The 20,276-nt window shown below is 39.3% G+C and overlaps 1 protein-coding gene across 2 annotated transcripts in view; it reads right to left on the bottom strand.

Moving 5' to 3' along the window:
- Positions 1 to 20,276, bottom strand: part of col26a1 (collagen, type XXVI, alpha 1) — a 25,176-nt gene continuing 4,900 nt past the window's right edge. For both annotated transcript variants that reach the window (XM_088427799.1, XM_088427798.1), the window contains 11 exons: positions 9,713 to 9,774; positions 9,519 to 9,621; positions 8,352 to 8,450; positions 8,144 to 8,278; positions 4,220 to 4,288; positions 4,107 to 4,159; positions 3,966 to 4,028; positions 3,601 to 3,636; positions 3,487 to 3,531; positions 2,329 to 2,413; positions 1 to 1,705 (listed from right to left, as the gene is read on the bottom strand). In XM_088427799.1, coding sequence (XP_088283925.1) covers positions 1,578 to 1,705; positions 2,329 to 2,413; positions 3,487 to 3,531; positions 3,601 to 3,636; positions 3,966 to 4,028; positions 4,107 to 4,159; positions 4,220 to 4,288; positions 8,144 to 8,278; positions 8,352 to 8,450; positions 9,519 to 9,621; positions 9,713 to 9,774 — 878 coding nt within the window. In that variant the 3' untranslated portion in view covers positions 1 to 1,577. The remainder of the gene's footprint in view (positions 1,706 to 2,328; positions 2,414 to 3,486; positions 3,532 to 3,600; positions 3,637 to 3,965; positions 4,029 to 4,106; positions 4,160 to 4,219; positions 4,289 to 8,143; positions 8,279 to 8,351; positions 8,451 to 9,518; positions 9,622 to 9,712; positions 9,775 to 20,276) is intronic.

Here is a 20,276-nt window from a genome sequence, read left to right on the forward strand (position 1 = left end):
TCAGTAAGATTTTTTGTTTTTAATTATGGAAAGATGTCAACAAGAAAATGACAGCCCATTTAAGGATACATCATATTCACACAGAACATTTCATTAGGTTAAAATCACTCACTGAAGATATTAATTTAACATGTATTATTGTGCATATAGTTTGCAGTGGTGTAGAAATGTCGCGTTCCCAATATTTTGGTAAGGTCAATGAACTCGGGAGAGAGGTGCAAGATTTTGTAAGCAGTGGTGCAGCGCTGTTCAACATCCAACAGAATAGTTTCAAATACACAAAGTGACCATTTTTATTTTGGAAAAATCCCCAAAAAGTAAAAAGTATTTGTCATTATTGCACGATGTTAAGTTGGGGGAAAAAAAAAAGTTGATGTATGTACAGTTAAGGCCAAAATGAGTCAGAACTTGGCCACATTTTGTGATTCTTGTCATCCAGCTTGAAATGAGAAAAGAAAGTGGAAAAAGTGTTTTATTTTTTTTTTTTACAGGTTACACAGGCAGTCCTTTTCAAAGACTGTGGAAAAGTATTTATATTTGTTATTATTATTTATAATTGTTTCTTTTTGAGAACAGGTCTGACATTTTTAGTTGATTACTTTTTGTGGACAAATATTTATTAATTATTAAGTTAATGATTTATTTTGTGAACAGATCTCAAATGTAACCCCAAAACTGGATGTTTTGTGTTAGTTATGTTTCTGAGGACGAATATTTATTTCTAATTTTTATATTTATTCATATTGAAGTTATATGATCCAAAAGAGGACACAAATTAAATTTGAAAAGGTCTAAAGTTTAATAAATCCGACACTTGACGGCTTTTTTTGTTTTTTTTGCACTGGTTACGGGGTACTTTGCTGAAAAGATATTTCACAGGGCTACATCACAGAAAAAAGGTTAAGAACCACTAACCTAAATCAACAGTTAAAAATGCTAGCCTATAAAGACATTTTGGCCTTTACTGTACATCGCACGTTATTATTTGAGGGACCTGCAATATTGATACAAAGATGTGATCCTGTCAGTTTGTGCGAGAGGAAAGGAAAGAAAAAACAACTAACTTCCTTTCCAGATGCTCGCTCTCCAGATGTACTCTTCTTTTGGAGAAACTATCATTTTAAGCGGACGCCGCTGGCAGCCCGTCACGTCTTGCATCTGGGCTTTAACGAGGCAGAGAGGAGAGTTAGCAAAAAGAAGAAATATCTTTGACAGGCCCGATGAATGGCGAGAGAGCGTCGGACACCAAACGGTGCGTTTTTGGGCCGCGGCTCTCGGGAAAGTCTCGTACGGCGGCCTGGGGAGCTTTGCCGGCGCGAACTGATGTGTTTACTAGGCCGTCTTTTATCTGTGGGAAGAAAGAAGCCAAGACCCTCATAACACTTTATGGGCTTATATTTCACTGCGTGACACCATGTAAGCGCTGCTACTACACTTATGTCGACTGAAATCCTGCAACAGCCGCGCCGAAAAAGGAACTATGAAGTATCGTATCGAACTCACTCGGATGCTTACGGCGATAAAAAGGCAATAAAAGTGGGGGGGGGGGGGGGGGGGGGTTGAAGAAACATCCAGCCTTAAACGGGAGATGGTTTCTGTATCTCCGGCGGTGTGGGTTTGGGCCCACTATGGCGGCGTTTGGTTTTTCTCATTGTCAAGGACAGGGGGTCCACAATCACGTCATAACCGGATCCCTCCGGGATTCCTGTGTGGGGACAAGGACGCGTCATTCGCACGGTTGTGCATGATAGACAGCCAACTAACTCTAACTATATATATATATATATATATATATATATATATATATGTATATTAAGCAAGAAAATCCACCTGTTTTTATCTATATCACGGGGCGAACATTTTGTTACTTGTTACTTACATCACACTTGCTCGGGTAGCAATAAACCAGAGCTCACCTTTTTCCGGATTTTAGTCATGTGACGACAAGTTGATTCGCACAGGTAGCAACAAATCACAGCTCACCTGTTTCCAGATTTTAGTCATGTGACGACAAGCTGAGCTTGTTACTTGAGCTCTAAGCAATGGTCAGGTTTTTTTCAGGCAACAACAGCAAGAGGAAAATGGCCGCCCGTTGAAACGGATAAAAATGAATGGGTTTTGCTGCTTTATTCAGATGTACATTTTTCTGAAGTTAACCGCAGTGTAAATCTTCTAAATTTGAAGAATTTGACAGAGACCCCCGGTAATATTGGATCTACATATTAAAAATAAAATCAACCCTCAGCTATTTTCTTCGATGAGCCCTCACTTTTTTTTTTTCGGTTGTCAGTTGTGTACAAGTTGTCGCGTTTTTGTGTTGGGACTCACCGTGAATGCCGATCATGTGTTCCAGGATCAGGACCCTTTCGGCCAGGATCTTCAAAGCCTCCCTTAGTTGTGGCACCGCCTCCGGCTTCAATTCACAAGCTCGCAGTTAGCAGGGGAGAGCTTGCGCAATATTCTTTCAATATTGGGACTTTGCAACCATACAACCCATCTCATCTAATAGTAATCAATATTATCTGAGCATTATTGACATTCATTTTTGCAATACTAATTTGTCCTGTAATTTAATTACTCTAGAAGAACTAGAGTACAGGTCTTCTTTTTCATTGGATACACCAAAACAAAGTGAATTCTTACAACATTATGACTTCATTCTGGTAAAACGGTGACAAATTAGATTAGATGAGAATCTAATATAATTATGATTTATTTCGGGTAAAATAACATTTTTCATGTAATTATGTTTGTCACAGAGAATCTAACAGTCTTTTCCGATAATTTTACAATTTCTTCTTGTATTGAATTGTATTGTATTGTAATGTATCATACATTTTATATTAGATCAGATTAGTCGAAAATCGAATAAAATTATGATTCATTTCTGGTAAAATTCTATTTTTCATGTAATTTTATTTTTATATTATATTATATTATATTATATTATATTATATTATATTATATTATATTATGACTACCTTAGAACAAAATCTAATATATAGAACAATTATTTATTTCTGGAAAAATTACTTTTTTTTCATGTATCAATGTGACGTTTGTTACATAAAATCTAAATTGAGTCTTTACCAATTACATCACAACGTGTTCTTGCATTTTTCCCAATTCGGTAAAAAAAAAAAAATCCTCTTATGACTAGAGCATGGGTGTCAAATTCATTTTTATCATTGGCCACATTGTAGTTATAGTTTCTGTCGGAGGGCCATTATAGCTGGGAAGTCAAATAAATTTGACAGCATTTGAAATCAGGGGCCGCTAAAAACTGTTCAAAACGGGTGTTATTAACATTTTAAAAAGTGTAAATGTTGAAGAAAACATGCAAATTTGGTATTTTAGCCTGAAATTTGAAGTCGTAAGTAACATTTTTGCGGGCCAAATAAAACGATGTGGCGGGCCGGATCTGGCCCCCGGGCCTCGGGTTTCACACCGGTGTACTAGAATGTAGGTAGAGTATCAGATGCTTACATCTTTGAAGCTTTCACCTGGCTCTCCTTTGAGCCCCGGTTGTCCCTGTGAACGAGACAATCATCTTGTCACGTCTGTATTGTCTCTGCGTAATATAACGCAACGTGTACTTACGGCGAGGCCCGGCTGACCTGCTTCACCTGGAGGCCCCTGATAGAGGGAGGGGGAAAAAAAAAAAAAAAAAGCAGAGATTTTAGCACCCTTGTTCTCATCCAACCGTTGCGGTCTTCAGCAGACCTCCGGTCTTAAATCTTTGCACTGGGATCAGCTTTAAAGGCGGAGGCCCACTCCAGAGGGGAGCGGAGTGGCCTTGGACAAAGGACGCGGAGGATTAGTCACGGACCGGACTGAGCCTTTGAAGAAAGGCCGTTTCACCTTTGAGGTCACATGACACGTACTTGGAAATAATATCCAATCAATTTGTTCAGCCCCACAAGTCATCGGAAAATAAACATTCGGCGGGAATAAATCAGCCTCACCCTTTGCCCCGGGTCACCTCTCGGTCCGGGAATCCCCGGATGGCCGGGGTCGCCGTCCTTGCCCTTGTGTAAAACGCCAGACAGTATATTAATGATACTTCCCCTCATTTATTGATGGATATTCTGTGAAAGATTACTCACATTTTGTCCCGGTATGCCTGGAATCCCAACGGGGCCCCTCGGTCCCAAAGGACCTGGTTGCAATTATTCACATTGTTAATACTGAAGTTGAGGCTACTGGATGACATTTGTACCTTGAGAGCCAGGTGGGCCGGGTGGGCCAGGTGGACCGGGGGGGCCATTTAGACGGATGTACTCGCCGTCTGCATAGAAACGATGAGCAGAAATGAAACCTTGACGCCGCGTTGCACCTTTATTAGATGGTGTGGAGAAAAACACTCGGCCATTTAGCGTGGATCATCCATCTAGGACTTTGGTTCTCAAATGGGGGTACAAATGCCCCTGGGAGTATTTGAAGGCAGTCCAGGGGTCACTTGAGATTTTAACAGAGATTCTGTGTTCAACTTTAAACAAATTTAATGCCCGCATCTGACTGCATATACGCGTTGGACATTGGTGAAAGCAACAATGCATTTTTCATTTTAAATGAAGAGCAAATTGACTGGAACATTAAGCAATTTGTGCACTTAAATCCATTTTGTTTATTTTTATGTATATTCATCATGTTTATTCTTGCTAAATTGTCTGATAGTGACAATTTTCCAAAAATATCTGTGTATAATACACACACACAAGGTTTAATACGCAGGGAAACTTTGGTATTAATACACCTCGTAGCGTATATTGGCATATGTATGTCTGTAGCTTTGAGGTTTTCAAACTGCCATAGCAGGTCTACTACTACACACAGTCCAGGTGTATCACATGACATCCCAGGGGAGCTAAATAATCCCAACCTGGGATCGCTCCACAATTATGTCGCGCAAGCAACTGCGCGGTTGAGTGACGAAAAAAGAACCTTCACGACAGTCCAATAGTTTCCTTTCCCACCCCACCCAAGCGTGGGCTGTTTTATTAACTTTTATTTTTGTGCATGACTAATTACTGAAAACAAATCTGACAGGAGGAAAGGAAAACAGGAGGATTTTAACATTTGCCAGCCAAGGTTTGGTCAAGTGCTTATTATTATATATTATAATCATTTGTGGCTTGTATGTTTTTGGCCTTTTCCGAGAAGGTCCACAGAGGCTTTATTTGTTTTTTACAAATACACAGCGGGTCGGATCAAAAGCTCTATGCGGGTTGTGCGCGGCCGACGGAAAGTGGATTCTGTAACGGTACAAAACTTTAATCGAGATAACGGTGCATTTGCGATAATAGGAATGATATCATTATGATGTTATTATTACATTATTATTCGCGGTGTGAAACTAGCTGACAGCAGCAGAGGGACAATCCAAGATATATATATATTTATTTATTTTATTTTTTTTGAGATATCTACTTTTAATCTGGAAGGTCGCTCTGTATTTCCTGTTTGCGTTCTCCATAACGCTAAATATAGCTTTTAGCGGTGTTTGTGGTTACCAAGGTTGCCACCTTTTCGGTTTCAAAAAAGAACCAGCAGACTGACCCAACGTTTGAGTCCATCCTTGTTCACACGCAGGGGCATTAAGATGACATTTATTTTGTGTTAGGGATTCTACGAGCGCTTTAGTTTTTCCTGTTCAGTTATATCTTACTCTGAAAATGTGTGCTTTTAATCTGGTAGGCCTCATCCTATTTCGCTTTCCTGTTTTTAACTTCGCGGAAAAGATTGTCTGTCTCGAGTCACGTTTTGTGTCCCATCGCACAGAACACGCATCGTAAATGTCGCCCTATTACCCAATCGCCCAAACGTCATTGACCGCGATTCAAATGCGTCGCCTGGAGAGCCGCAACATAAGGATGAAAGAGGCGGAGCCGCAGGTTGCAGACCTCTGTATTAGACACTCGGTCATGGTGTGTTTTCATAGAAAACAAGCGAGAGTTGGAAGCGGCCCTTGTCCTCAACATGTAGGATGTGTTTAAAAAAAAAAAAAAAAGCTTAACACACACACAGCCACACTCCCACTTCTTTTTCACTTAAGCATATGCTGAGCTTGCCCCATGTTGATGCAGCGCTGTTACATGATGGCTAGCGTCCACGCCGGAAAAAAAAAAAAAAAGAAGCAGCTTTTCCTCTGGAAGTCATTTTCTTATGTTCCACTCTGCTCCAACATGGAGGCCCCGCCAAGAAAGTGAACATGAGTGGCAGGTCATCTCCTCCCCTAACTGGCTGCGGGCCACGGCTTGTTCCCCGAAACGCACACTGTTGTGCTGACAGCTAACAAATTGGGGCCGATTTACAGCCGCTTGATTCCCCCTCAAGCTAACATGGTCCCGCAGACCCGAATCTGCATTGTTCCAGACCCGCAGACACAGTTGTGGGCCCAGAGAGGCAGACACAGCTTCATCAGAGCAAGTCGACTGCAGGAGAGTGACAAATGGCTCTTTGCTGCCTTCTAGTGGTCAGAGTTATAACCCAACTATTAAGATGTACCCATTTGCAATTCTTATTATTGTTATTGAAAGGGGGCAAAAACCTGATACTGTATCGGTCTGAAAAAAGTGGTATCGAACAAGTTAAAATCTAGAAATCCAAAAGCTGAATGAATGCCAATGTATTATGCGATACATTCAAATGTAATCGAACGTTACTTGGGCATTCATTCTTTAGTGCTCGTACCGCACTTTGAAGATGATTTTTGTGGGAGTTTTCGTAATGTAGGTCGATATGACGGCGTAGTGTAAAAGACTATCCAATCCTTTTTCTGGCATTTGTGCTCATTTGGGTCATGATGAGTGAGCTGGAGCGGATCCCAGCTGACTGGGCAAGACGAAACCTGGACCCGGGCCACATTCACAAAAACAAACATCCACACTCACATTCACATGTATGAACTATTTAAAATCTTAAATTAAGCAAATGTGTATTTGGAATGTGGGGCAGGCTAACGATTGCATAATGCTACCCCTTTTCATTAATGAAAACGTACTTAAGTATCGTAGTTGAAAGAACTGATTGGATATATAATATGATACAGAACTTTCTCCATTTATACAACAACAATACATGTGGTCATTTTTTTTCCGCTGACTCTTTGTGGAAATCCCCCAAAGAAGGATACCTGTGATATCTATCAGAATAAATATGATGATAACCAACTGAGAATTGGAAGTGGAATTTACTGCGATGTGGAAATCCTGTAAACATGTCCTCACTGCTCGGTACAGTATGACCATAATAAATAATTAAAGAGGAAAAAAAAACAACCTTTACAACAGTTCAGGAATGTGGTTTGTAAGGCTGATTAATTAATTGCTTGTGCTTGTTAAATAGAATACGTGGAAAAAGAATAATGATAAAAAGCAGTGTTACCTTTACGCAGTATTTTGACCATTTTTGGTCATTTTTTTTTTCCATTTTTGAAGTATTTTAGCCAAGAAAAAAACATCCTTTAAACGGTCCAGGAATTGGGGTTTGTAAGGCCGATTCATTCATTGCTTGAGCTTGTTAAAAAATAAACCGAAAGAAAATAATTATAATAAAATCACAATATTAATCCTTGTGCGGTATTTTGACCATTTTTGGGTCACTTCCTTCCACATCACTCCCATCGTACTTTAGCCAAGGAATGGCACACTCCTGGTAGTGTGTCATGATGAACTTTGACATGTTGTCACCATATGGGCAAAATTTCAGCTCCCTAGTTTCTTCTTTCAATGCTTTCGCTTTGAGGTGAAATGCTTTTGATGTAAAAATCAAAGGATTGGACAAAATACCGCACAAGTGTGTGTATTATCTTTCAAAATCGCTGGGCCCTGTCCACTAGATTCGTTTGCATCTAACGGAGCTCCCGCACTAAGCTTGCATGTGAAATTTCGTCCGACTGTCTTGCCGGTGGTCCCGAATCGGGCTGCTGTAAAGTGTGGCACGGCTTACGTCAGCTGAGCACACGGGAACAATTAAACTAAATGAGCGCCGGCGCTTCTCTAGTAAAGGGATGCTTTGCTAAAAGCGAGACACATTGCACCGGTAAATTCTTTTCCATTCATACGCTTTTTTTTCCCCACCCCGGAGTATGAATGAACGAACTGTAGGAACATTTGAGAACTGACAAGTGTGATCTCCTCACCTTCTTCATCCAATTTAAACACATCCCCTCTCACGTGTACGATCGAAGACCTGGAAGGAGGTGCCGGAGGACCGGGTGGGCCAGGCGGGCCGGGGATACCCCCTTCGCCGGGTAGACCTCTGTCCCCCTTGGGGCCTGATCACCAACAGTTAATGAGTCAAACAGATGATCTTGGAAAAAAACACATCAAATTTGGACCGAGTTTTACCGATGACTCCGGGAAGGCCTGATCTCCCTGGTGGACCTCGAGATCCGGTTCTGCCTGGTGGTCCGACAGGCCCTGGTAGTCCCTCACAAGTACATGTAGCTGTTCAACAGGTACATCTGTTTACGGTGTGTCAGGTGGGGAGCCCTTTGTGTGTGTGTGTGTGCAATATAGATTATGCAAAATATTTCCAGCAATACTGATAAAGTGCCACTAGGTGACAGTAGTGATCTTAGAAGGCCCATAAAGGTTTGACGATGCTAATGATTTATTTCAAGTTACATTATTTGTTATGCTGGAAGTCAATTTGAAACAGAGGTTGATTTTTTTCATGAAAATATTCATTTTCAATTTTGATTAAAATAAATAGATAAATAACAATGCCATTTTGACAAATAGGCCACAACACTAAAAGTGCTAGAAAAGAGCACCATTGTGTTTGGTCACGTTAATTTGTTCATGCAAGCAGTGCAAGGCAACAAGGACAACACAATTTTTATTAGACAAAAAAAAAATCAAATGACTCGTCTCTGCCTACAGGGGGCAGAAAAATCACAACGCTGACTACTTTTATAAACAAGCGCACTTTTTGCAGTCATATTGTAAATGCAAACAGTAGACAACAGTAGAACATCTACAAAATCTGCCTGACCAATTATTCAGGCTTAACAATTATTCATTTGAATCATAAAAGTTGCAACATCTTCTGCTTTTGTCAACTCAACTCAATAAAAAAAACAATAAAATTAAGAATGTCTCAATTCAACTTTTTTTAGTCAATATCGTAGTGTTCGATACGATTCCAATCCAATATATCATCATGCATTTGTGTAATTTTTTAGTATGAAATGTTAGAAGAGACAAAATCAAGTGATACTATTTAAACGAAAATGAAATATTCCAAATTAAAATCTGCATACAATATCCAGACGCTGCTAGATGGAATAACAGGAATGGAATTAGAATGGACTGCGTGTATATGCATGATAATATCAGAGATTTTTGGATACATTCTGATATAATTATATATTGTATTTGGGGGGGTGGAGACCAGTCTGACTTATTGGTATTACAAGCAGTTCACACTAGAAAGGATGTACTCAAACTTCAACTATAAAAGCCGCAAAAAGAGAAAAAAAAAAAAAAGATTGAAATGATGTATTTTGATACCTGGCGGAGTCGGGAGCGGTCGGTCCACCTCGTTATCAGCTGGTCCCTGTGTTGGCTTGGGGACAATCGGTGATGGCAAGCGCATGTCTTCCAAAATCTTGAGCTGTAACAGAGGGTGCAGAAAAAACAAAAACCAACAACAATTAATTTCATGTGCGCTCACAAACTCCATGTGCAGTTCGGCGGTGGTTTACCTGTGACTCGATGTTGTTGATCCTCACGTTCATGTCTGTGTATGAGGTGCAGTTCATGCACTCTGCAGATAGAATAAAAGAGCAGTTGGTTGGTTAAGAAGAAAAAAAAATGTGTTTATTCTCATTTCTTACTCCCTTCTGTTGGGAAATCCGGCCAAGACACACACCCGAGAGAGCTTATTGGGAATTCTTCCTAAAATCATGTCACTCACTCGCAAGATAAATATTATTCCAGTAGAAGTTTCTTGCAGTTTTTTTTTTAAACACAATCCACCGAAGCCCAGCCTGCACACCTGCTTGTCTCCTGACTTGGCGCCTTTTCAGTGTGCTCAAAAAAAAACAAAAAACTTTTCAGCACATGGACCCACATCCACGCATTCGTTGATATTTTTGCATGGCCGCAAGGCAAACAAAAAAACATATATTTAAAGGCAGGGTTCAAACAAATGAGGTGTTTTTTCCTGGCAAAGTCCTCAAGAATAAGTGTGGTGAAATTTCATCGAATATACCGCTGAGTTCAACTGACGGCACATGATTTAAACATAAATGGGTGTTATTGGTGAGTGCCACTGAGTCATCATTAATATAATATACAGTGACAAATATACAATGACATTTACGATGTTAATGAACGGACAACAAAACTTTCGATGCACCGGTGCCATAATCGGGGTATGTCGTAACACATAAGTTGTTACTTATCTTGTCAGCGGTTCTTAAAAAGGGATACGTAAAAGCAAGACAGGACATGTTTCTTTTCAAATTAAAAGCAAATTAATTGAAACATGGATGTATTAGTACTGAATTGTGTGTTGTTGTTGGTTTTTTTTTTTTGCTTTTATTTTGTCTTATGTTGATGCGCATAAACTAGAGATGCAATTTCCTTCTTACATGACATTACATTCCTGACTATAATACGCCGAAAAATACCAACGCAGTTCTAAAATTTCACAAATGCGGCACAGCACGGTTTCAAATCGTTTATCATCCGAAAATGGTTTGCCCAGTTTAGCCGCCATTTGGCTGAAAAAAAAATCTTTCACATGACATGTATTCAAGGCTCTGATAACAACCAATCGAGGATCAGCTTGTGAGTGTCACATGACCAAACCCAGAACACAGATAGGCCATTTTTCATCGTTACCTGAGTCTTGAGGACATGAAGTGTTATTTTCAGTTGATCTCAACAGGAAAATTGTGTTTTAAACAGGATTAATTGTACATTAAATACTATTTAATTATCAAAATAACTATGGACAAAATAACAAGTGTGATATCCCTTTTTTAATCGCTTACTAGCTAGTTAGAATAAATTGTAAGCATGGCCTTGCCTTTTATAGTCACATAGACCCTAAGTAGATGAAAATAATACTTAACATTGATATTTTTTAAAGCTTTGATACATAAATATATATGTTTAGTATTTTGCCCGGCAGTTCTGGAGCCTCTACGTTAAATGAAGAACTAGCGTATTTATACATTTATACAAGTATATCATTTAGATTTATTACACATTATTTGATGATTTATTTTTTTAAATGAAGAGTTAAAAATTCCTATTTTTTCTCTCCTTTGCAGGAATAATGAGTACATTTTTGCAAATTTCCATTTACATTTATACAAGTATATCATTTAGATTTATTACACATTATTTGATGATTTATTTTTTTAAATGAAGAGGTAAAAATTCCTATTTTTTCTCTCCTTTGCAGGAATAATGAGTACATTTTTGCAAATTTCCATTTACGTACAGCAAAGCAACCGCATATGTTATCAAGCTGCTTCTCCAACTTGGAAGAGACAGCTTTACATTGTTTATTAACATGGATCACTTACGTATATGAGTACATAACAGGAAACCCGTACATTTCTTTTCGCTTTCTTTGGTCTTTGGCTCACGTTCGGAATGTCAGCTGTCAGTCCCAAAGATGGGAGCCGCCCACATTGTGGTCATAGCAGAGAAAGCAGAAACGAGCAACAACTGGCACTCATAAATATCGCGACAGCAAAAATGACCCCGGCGGGTTGCGCCCGGCCTAAATCGGCGTTTCCAACCGCAGCCGGCAGGATGCTAACAGCGGCCGCTGAGGTTTCTGCTTGGCTGAAATAGGACGCCGTGTACCCCTGCGTCTATGGCTCTCCCGGCATGTAAATCCAGCCCTTGCGGCGTTCTGGATGTTCACAGGTGTGGTTTGCCTCCTTTCGACCTCTTAAGATCTCTCGTTCGGAGCGCGGCCACAAGCGGAAGGGACAATCAAAAGCTCAAGTGGCTCGCATCGCGAAGAATTCATCAAGCTAAACACTGAAGACTGGTCAACAGCAGAGGGAGGGGGGTGACCCCATGTTGGCTGTTTGTTGTGGTTGTCCGCAAGGGTCCGAAAATTGTCATATGGCTGAAAGAGCTTGAAAAAGGTTGCAAACCGGTTTGTGGCTTTGAGATCCGAAATTGATCAAACTTTGACGGATTACTCCAGTGCTTCTGAATTATCCCAATTCCCCAATTAAAGGACGCGCCTGTGTATAGGACGCACCCTTAATTTGGGGGTCAAATTCAGCTATTTTCTATAAGACACACCAACACTTTGGCAACAATGTAGAAAGTAAAGCAAAAAGGACTAAATCTCATCTTCCTAAACGTTTCATATTTTCATGCGTTCATATGTGTAAGTTATGTATTAGTTAAGATTTCCCACATTGTGAGCGGTCAGTGAACGCTGCGCCAGTGTAATGTTGAACGCGCTCAAAGCAGTTATGTTTCCTCGTGATGCAAAACATGCATGATCTGAAACATTACCACCAACACTTTAAATTGAAGATAAAGGTGTATATATATATATATATATATATATATATATATATATATATATATATATATATATATATATATATATATATATATATATATATATATATATATATGATTAGAATAAAAAGTTTCTGACTCTTTATATGTGACCCCAGTGGCACTGCACCCCCCCCCCCCCCTTTCCCCCAAGCTTGTGTCTGTTCTCCTTCAAGTTCAGCTGAGTTGTAGATCAAGAGAAACAAGCGTCTCGGCCTCACCTACAATATGATTGATTTCTGTTCTGCAGGCCACTTAAGCCCCTTTCGTCACTGCTAATGGGCTCACTTGTCTTGTCCATAGACAAGAATCAGCTGACCATATGTTTTTAACATGAAAACATACCCAGCAGCACAACACGAAAAAAAAAAAAAACTCAACCAAATGTACATCTTTAACAGAGGGGGGGAAAAAAGGCAGTATGTTTTCCGAAGGGATTTCCATTTCCGGGGTTGGGATTTAATTATGTCGGGTTAGAAAACCAAAGTTCCCTTGCTCATGCTGATGTTTACAATGAGACCGCAGCTATAGGGTCTTGCCTGGATCCATAATTACACCGAGGCAACAGAGGACAGCACTATTTTTTATTTTTTTTTGGCCTGTACTCAAATCATGGGAAAAGAATTCCGATTGGGTTGTGTTCAGCGAGACACTGAAAAACAAATGAGAACAATTTCCACAGTACAAAGACAAGAGGAAGGCTGCCCACCACCAAAGTAAATAGAACAATCAATCAGATCGGTGTTAGTCTAAGGTGATATGCTGCTAAAAGAAAATCGGGCCTTACTTCCCTCAGAGAGAAAGAATGATTGTCGATTCTTTAAACTAGAGATGGAGACACAGATTATTATTAGCCAAGGAAGCTAACAACTGGACTTAATGTTGATCTGCTCTGCCATTCATGTGATGCATTATTTTGACACTATACTTTGTTTTAAAGTTTTGGCTGACTTTCTCACAACATTTGACTGTTTAACTACAATACAGTGGCTTGACAGGCAAAGCATTCTACTGTATCTCTCATTGCACTTCTGGGCCTGTTGTTTACTGTTGTTTCCTAAACTGTGTTTACCAAAGAATGTTTATTGATATCACTGCAATAGAGGAGATATTAATTACCGTACTTTCCGCACTATAAGGCACACCTAAAAGCCTTAATTTTTTTTAAAAACCTGATGGTGCGCCTTATAATCCAGTGCGCCCTATACATGGATCAATATTGAGATTGGGATTTGTAGATGGGTAATGAACTGATAACGTAAGATTTACCTTTTTCTTGTGTGTGTTTACAGTTGAACAAGGTTGCTCATATTGACATTGAGTTATTGTGCGATTGAGAGTTTAATTATTTGAGTTATTCTTGTTATTACTTTGAGTATTACTATATTGTGATTGCACTGGAGGAAAAGTTCCTGATACAAATGTTGCACTACATGTTATACTTTGCTGTTAAAAGATAAACTGTCACGGAACTACTAATAAAATAAAACATGAGACAGTTGTTTATTCATTTTGGGAGTGAATGGAGTTGTCAGAAAGCTGGTTTGCAATCTACTAATAAAGTTTGACTGCTTCTACTGTTGCACCTTATAATGCGGTGAGCCTTATATATGGAAAAAGTTTTAAAATAAGTCATTAATTGAGGCTGCGCCTTATAATCCGGTGCGCCTTATAGTATGGAAAATGTGATTATTATACTGATTATTCAGATATCAACAATGGCTCCTTACAAAAAATGCGGCCTTGCACGCTGCTGGAATAGCAGATTTAATATTTGGGGCCATATCGCTCAGCCCTCGACAGATTGGATGCATCATCAGTGGCGCTGCATCGGAATCTGGAGCGAACAAGTGCATGCGGTGAAAAAGTACACCCTGTCCCATAGTGTTGAGGCTTCAATATTTGCTCCATCAGACCTGAATATAGATCAGAGAACCGCAGACTACCTCCAAGAAGCCTGGCTGCATCCCACAGAGGCCCCGACCGCCAAGTGGTCAACTATTGCTTGCCATCAAGTACAGCTGTCACCAATACACACAACCACACATCAAGGCAGAAACACACCTACACACATCCTGACAGACAAACACAAATCACGCAGTCACAAACTCTTTTGGTCCCACACCCATTTTTGCCCGCAATGTGACAGAGTTGAAAGCACTATTTCTGAAACGCGGGATGCCCGGAAGACCACACTGCCATCGTTGAGCATCGGCGCCAGGACGCCACTTGACAGGTCGCACAGCATTTCAATAAAAGGAAACTTCACAAACATTTTGTCAGACGCGCTGCAATGACAAACTACCCCGATGCCAATCATCTCATCATCTGGCACCGTCCCGCCACCGCAGGATGAGACGGATGGGCCTGACGGCGCAGACGTGCACTCATCGTCTTTTAATGGCGCGATCTTGCGTGATTCCGCGGGGGAGCAGCAGCCATTACAGAATGCAATTAAAGGCCAGCTTATTGCGGTCGGATTGATTTGATGTTGTCATTTAAAAGGGTGGAGACATAAGCGTGAACGAATGGCACCCTACATCTACTTTCATGTCAGAAAGGCACAATTTGAGCAAAAGGAACAAATTCTGCTTTTAACTACACAACACCCCAGCTGGGTTTGGGCCGGTCTGTTTTTCACGTCTAACAAGTACAGCACGAAACCCAAAAACCACACGGTAGTGAAAACATCAGTCAAAATGGGACAAATAATAACAAGAGCGACAGCATGATTGGTTTCTTGTTTAAAAAGAAAAATAATTCATCCAAAATGCGACTGGTGGCAAGGTGGAAATTGTGGTATAGAAATACAGTGTCCAAGGTAAGACTGCGCCTTTAACCCTTGTGTGGTATTTTGATCATTTTGGGTCCTTTTCTTCATTGAAAATCAAAAATAGAATAAAATCTCACCAGGAACTATTTATAACTAATTTAATCTGTTAGCAATCGGGTGACCAGTTGTTATTTTTTTTAGCTAATACTTAATACTGGAGTACTGGAAAAGTGTCGCCAGAAATGTTCAGCTAGCATTTGATCTGTTTACACTTCGAAAGATTTTTAAGCATGGAGACAGGAAGTAGCTCTAGTTTCGGTACGGTGTGAATTTGAAAAAGTAAATAGAAATTCATTTAAAAGTTAAATTGGTTTATTGACTGAATTGCGATGACATCTTGTGTATTGACATAAACAAGTGGACTGCTAACCGGACAACAAATTGGAAGATCTGGTCACCCTAAAATCACAAATTTTTCTTTATCATATTTTCTTTTCTACTTTGTACTTGAGAACAAAGTTTTCAAACATAAACCTGCTTGGCTGCTCGTACCAAAGGTTTCCGAACCTTTCAACAGCACAATCCCCCGTTGAGGGACTTATTGAGGGACAGATAAATTATGCTTGCTCCCACGGTCACAACTGACTATTCAGAAGGTTTCCAGTTCCTGGGGAATGCTCTCCAGCAATAAAATGCACCTACAGTCCGTATGGATTTCATTTCTTTAAGATGAAGGTTGGACTATGTCAAAAAGCCTGATGAGTGACTAACAACTAGGACGCATCAGTTTTCCAAAGGACGTTAGAAGCACCAAACAATTCCCTCACATATAAACAGGCAAAGTTCCCAGCCTGTTTTGACTACAAGAAAAAAAATATTTGAGATAACATATTATGGACACATATGGCTCTTATCATTCTCATAGACGTTTCCAAGAATCTTTTTGGGGGAACTTAACCAGCTTAACGCGAGTGAATACAGACTGAATTAGAAAGGCGTCCTTAGGCGCTTGATGGATCCAATGAGAACTCGTTGAAAGAAATGGAAAACACAGAAGGAGCACTGAGAGGAACATCATCCATCAGGCTCATGAGCGGGAACGTTCGAGGTTTAGCAAGTAAAAGGTTAACGTCTGACCTATATGCGAGCGCAACTGAGATGTAATAGAGGCATCACTCATATCCTCGCATTGTCAAAGTCTACAGAAGCACATGTGTGGATGCGCATCTGTTTTATCGCTTTACCATAACGAGCGGAGAGAAGGTTATCTACAGGACATAGGAAGTTTGGTAGAGTACGTGAAAGGCAGCAAGGAAATTGCATTGTTTCTTCTGAATCTGGAGGTCAGGAATCGGACAGGGAATCCATTCCAGACTTAAAGCTTTCGACAAAAGTGGAGCAATGGGATACTGTGATCATTGATACAGTCCTGTGACCTCATAATTGGGAACCGCCACCTAGGTCTGCTAGTCCTTAGAATTTATCCATAACCTCGATGGAATACTTTGGACAGAAACAACCAAGCCGCAGATATCTCAGGGTTCATTTGATTTATATTTAACACATTTATCGACCAGATGCTATCAAATTCAAAGACGTCTTTTCGGGCCAAACCCATGATCAACTTGTCCTCTAGATGTTCCTTGGGAAGACTTCAAGGCCAACCAAAAACCCTTCATATTACCTTGTTTAACCCTTGTTTTTTCACCCTAATTTTGTAAATGCCTTTAAAACCGTAATAATTAAAGTTATTTATGATTTTTTTTCTCCTTCAACCATTCGAATTGTTCAGTGGCATCAGTTCTATCCATACATATGTAGGTCAAATTTATTAACACCCACAAAAAAAATTGAAAAATGGTATGGTTTGTCTTTGTAGCCAGTGAAGTGATGATGACACTTTAAGACAGCCATTACTGTGGTCTCTACCAACTACAAGTCAACAAAGAATTTTCTGTCCGCTGAGATAGTTTGACCGCCGCTCAACGGAAAGTTGCGAAAATCGCAAAAAAAATCAATGAAATAAATCTTCTTAAAATGCATCTCAAAAATTGTAATTATAATGGTTTTATACGGTCCAAAATTTGGACGATGATTATTTTTGTACTCAAAATCTCGCACGACCAGCTGTCATCACATAGAAGTGTCAAACAATAAAATGATACGTCATGGATTGAAAACAAAACAAAAAATCACCACCAAGCAATGTTTGTTTGTCTCCTTAATTCAAAGCTAAAAAGCAGCACTTACACTCATAAAATGGTGGTGAACTAAGGGGCTTGTTTACAAAAGCACAGTTACAACTTTACCAAATTAATCGGTATATTTAGACACATTTCCAACCACTTTGGTGACTCAGTAAAAAAAGCACTCGGAACCTTAATTCCAACTGAAAAACAACATGGGCAGAATCAATTTCATTAGATCGGTTTTGAGTAATTGACGAAAATACGAATTATGTCCATTTTGGGATTTCTCCAAAAATAACCTCTTTAAGGCCTTGGCTTTTTTTGCAGCCCTGATTTGATTCAAATTGGAATAAAACAGTTTGAAAAGATGTGCCAAAACGATAAACTAAAAACTAGGGATTTCAACTTGGCAACATTCATCTAATTTTAAGCAAACTCCATGCATTATGCAGCAATTTAAAGGGAATTAAGTGTAGAGTGAGAACATAACATTATGTCAATCCTCATTTTCGGAGGCATATACATATAAAATTTCTTAGCAGTTTATTGAAGTTAATGCCAATAAAAATATATATATTTCAATGCTTGTTTGGTATAAGGGAAAAATTAAGCAAATTTCTATTGTTTTGAATCACGTCATGGTCATTTGCTTCAGCAAAGGGAAATAAAATCCACAATAAGATCAGAAATTGTTCAATGTGAGGGATGAAAACACTAAAATGCTCTCTCTCACTCTCTGCATTTCTGGGAGTGTCAGAAGTGAATCCAAAATCCCCCAAAAGCAGAACCAGAGACGATGAGGTCATCTTCATCGGACAAGATATGAGCCTGATTAAACTGCTGGCTCATGGCCCTAACATGGACGTTTCTTTTTTTTTTTTTGCTTTCTACAGAGACAAGTACTGTACAACTAACTGTAAGTGAGGCCAGATATATTTTTTTCTTTTTTTGGAGCAGTGGTGTTCTACGACACATTGGAACACCTTCATGTCTTTCTCCCCTCCTCCTTCGCCATCCACACAGCGTGCCTCACTGCCCAATTGTCAATGACATCAGCCTCTTTTTTTTTTAAAAGGCGTAATTAACAAAATCCAACATAGCGTGCCAGCCGTCCATATGGTGACCATTTCCCATCCGCTCATTGGTAATTTCGAGTGCGTAAATCAGTTTAGCCAAGCCTTAAACAAACAGCCATAATACTTCTTCACACTTCTGCAGCCGCTTTGGTCTCAAGTGAACCATAATCGCTAGCATTACAGAAAGAGCGGATAAAGCCATGTGTTAATCTTTGTGTGAAATACTATCCAGCCCAACATAAATAATCGTTTCCAATGGCTTTGTAATAAAGTCTCTCTTGATTCCATTAGCGAATGTGTGCTTTCTTTGAGCTGGCCAAAATTGTGGCTTTCCAAGTGAAACAATGCTAATTATAACCAACAAGCAAAATTTGAGTTTTGGGGTCACTGGCTACAACTTTGGGAAGGCCATGCCAGCGCTTTGAGAGCACAATTATGTAACAGCCATTACACACTGGCTCAAATATCCCAACTGCATGTGTGTGTGTGTTTTTCCTAACAATTTGAATGCAACGTCTAAATTAAACACAATCTGTGTTGGGATGCTGGTTAACCTCCATTTTTGTCCCATAGAAACTAATAAACATCTAATTAACATAAAATGTTGTCACTGGTAAATAAACTGCAAATTCACGTACTTTAACCAATTTCAATTCATGCGGTATGCACCACACTCGTCTAAACGTTATTTAATATATATGAATTAAACAGCAAAATTGTTCATTAATATCTGGAACATAAATTAAATAAAAAGAATCAACATAAAGTGTCAGATCTGTTCTCATAAAGAAATAATTATGAATAAATATTTGTCCACAGAAAAATATTCAACTTAAAGTGTCCTCGTTTTGGTTCGTAGTAGTGATGTGTTCGCAAAAATAAGTCATTAACTTGATAGAGGTGGCACATGACAAGTTGGGTCGAACCATTCTAGTATGGGGGAGAATCTGGCTTTTTACAAAAATGAAATTGAATACCCTACTGAACATAACATTTGTTTGATGGACTTAGTCTTTCCTGAAACAATAAATTCATTCAATAATTATTTTTAAAGGATTTTTGCATGTTTGTTTTATTTAAAATCTCGAGTACCCCTGAAGTTCCTTCAAGTACCCCCAGGGGTACTAGTACCTCAATTTGAGAACCACTATTTTACCACTTGACAGCTTGTGGCAAGATGAAAGAAAACGAGTGGAAATTGCTGCATAAGTCATATTCCACAAGTACCCCGAAACATGTTGGAGGCCCCTGTGTCCATGTTTTAATAACACGTACTCCTGTGTGCATATTTGATGGAACATTTTAAGATTCTTAACTGTCATTTGTTTCTTAATAGGTTTTCCGACATAATGAATGTTAAAACTACATTCTTGTGATCATCTCAAACATTAAAGCGACACAATTGTAATTGTGATAACAAATGATGAATTATGGAGCACCTGGGCAGCCTGTGTGACTAGTGGCTAAGCATTAGCAATTTTTCAATTTGACATGGCGCTAAAATAACTCTGTAAAACCGGAAAGTCGATATGGGACATGCTTGAGTCCCACTACTTGCATGACGTAAACTTCATTTTTGAGGCTTTGTCTTTTGGCATTAGTACCGCAAAAATCACTAAGGAATAGCAAAATGCTCTACCGGATGTCAGGACTTTTTGTTTTGGACGTTTTGCGGCGTATTTGA

Source organism: Hippichthys cyanospilos, chromosome 11 (assembly GCF_059441005.1).
Source record: "Hippichthys cyanospilos isolate Australia breed blue-spotted pipefish chromosome 11, RoL_Hcya_1.0, whole genome shotgun sequence".
Classification (NCBI taxonomy): domain Eukaryota; kingdom Metazoa; phylum Chordata; class Actinopteri; order Syngnathiformes; family Syngnathidae; genus Hippichthys; species Hippichthys cyanospilos.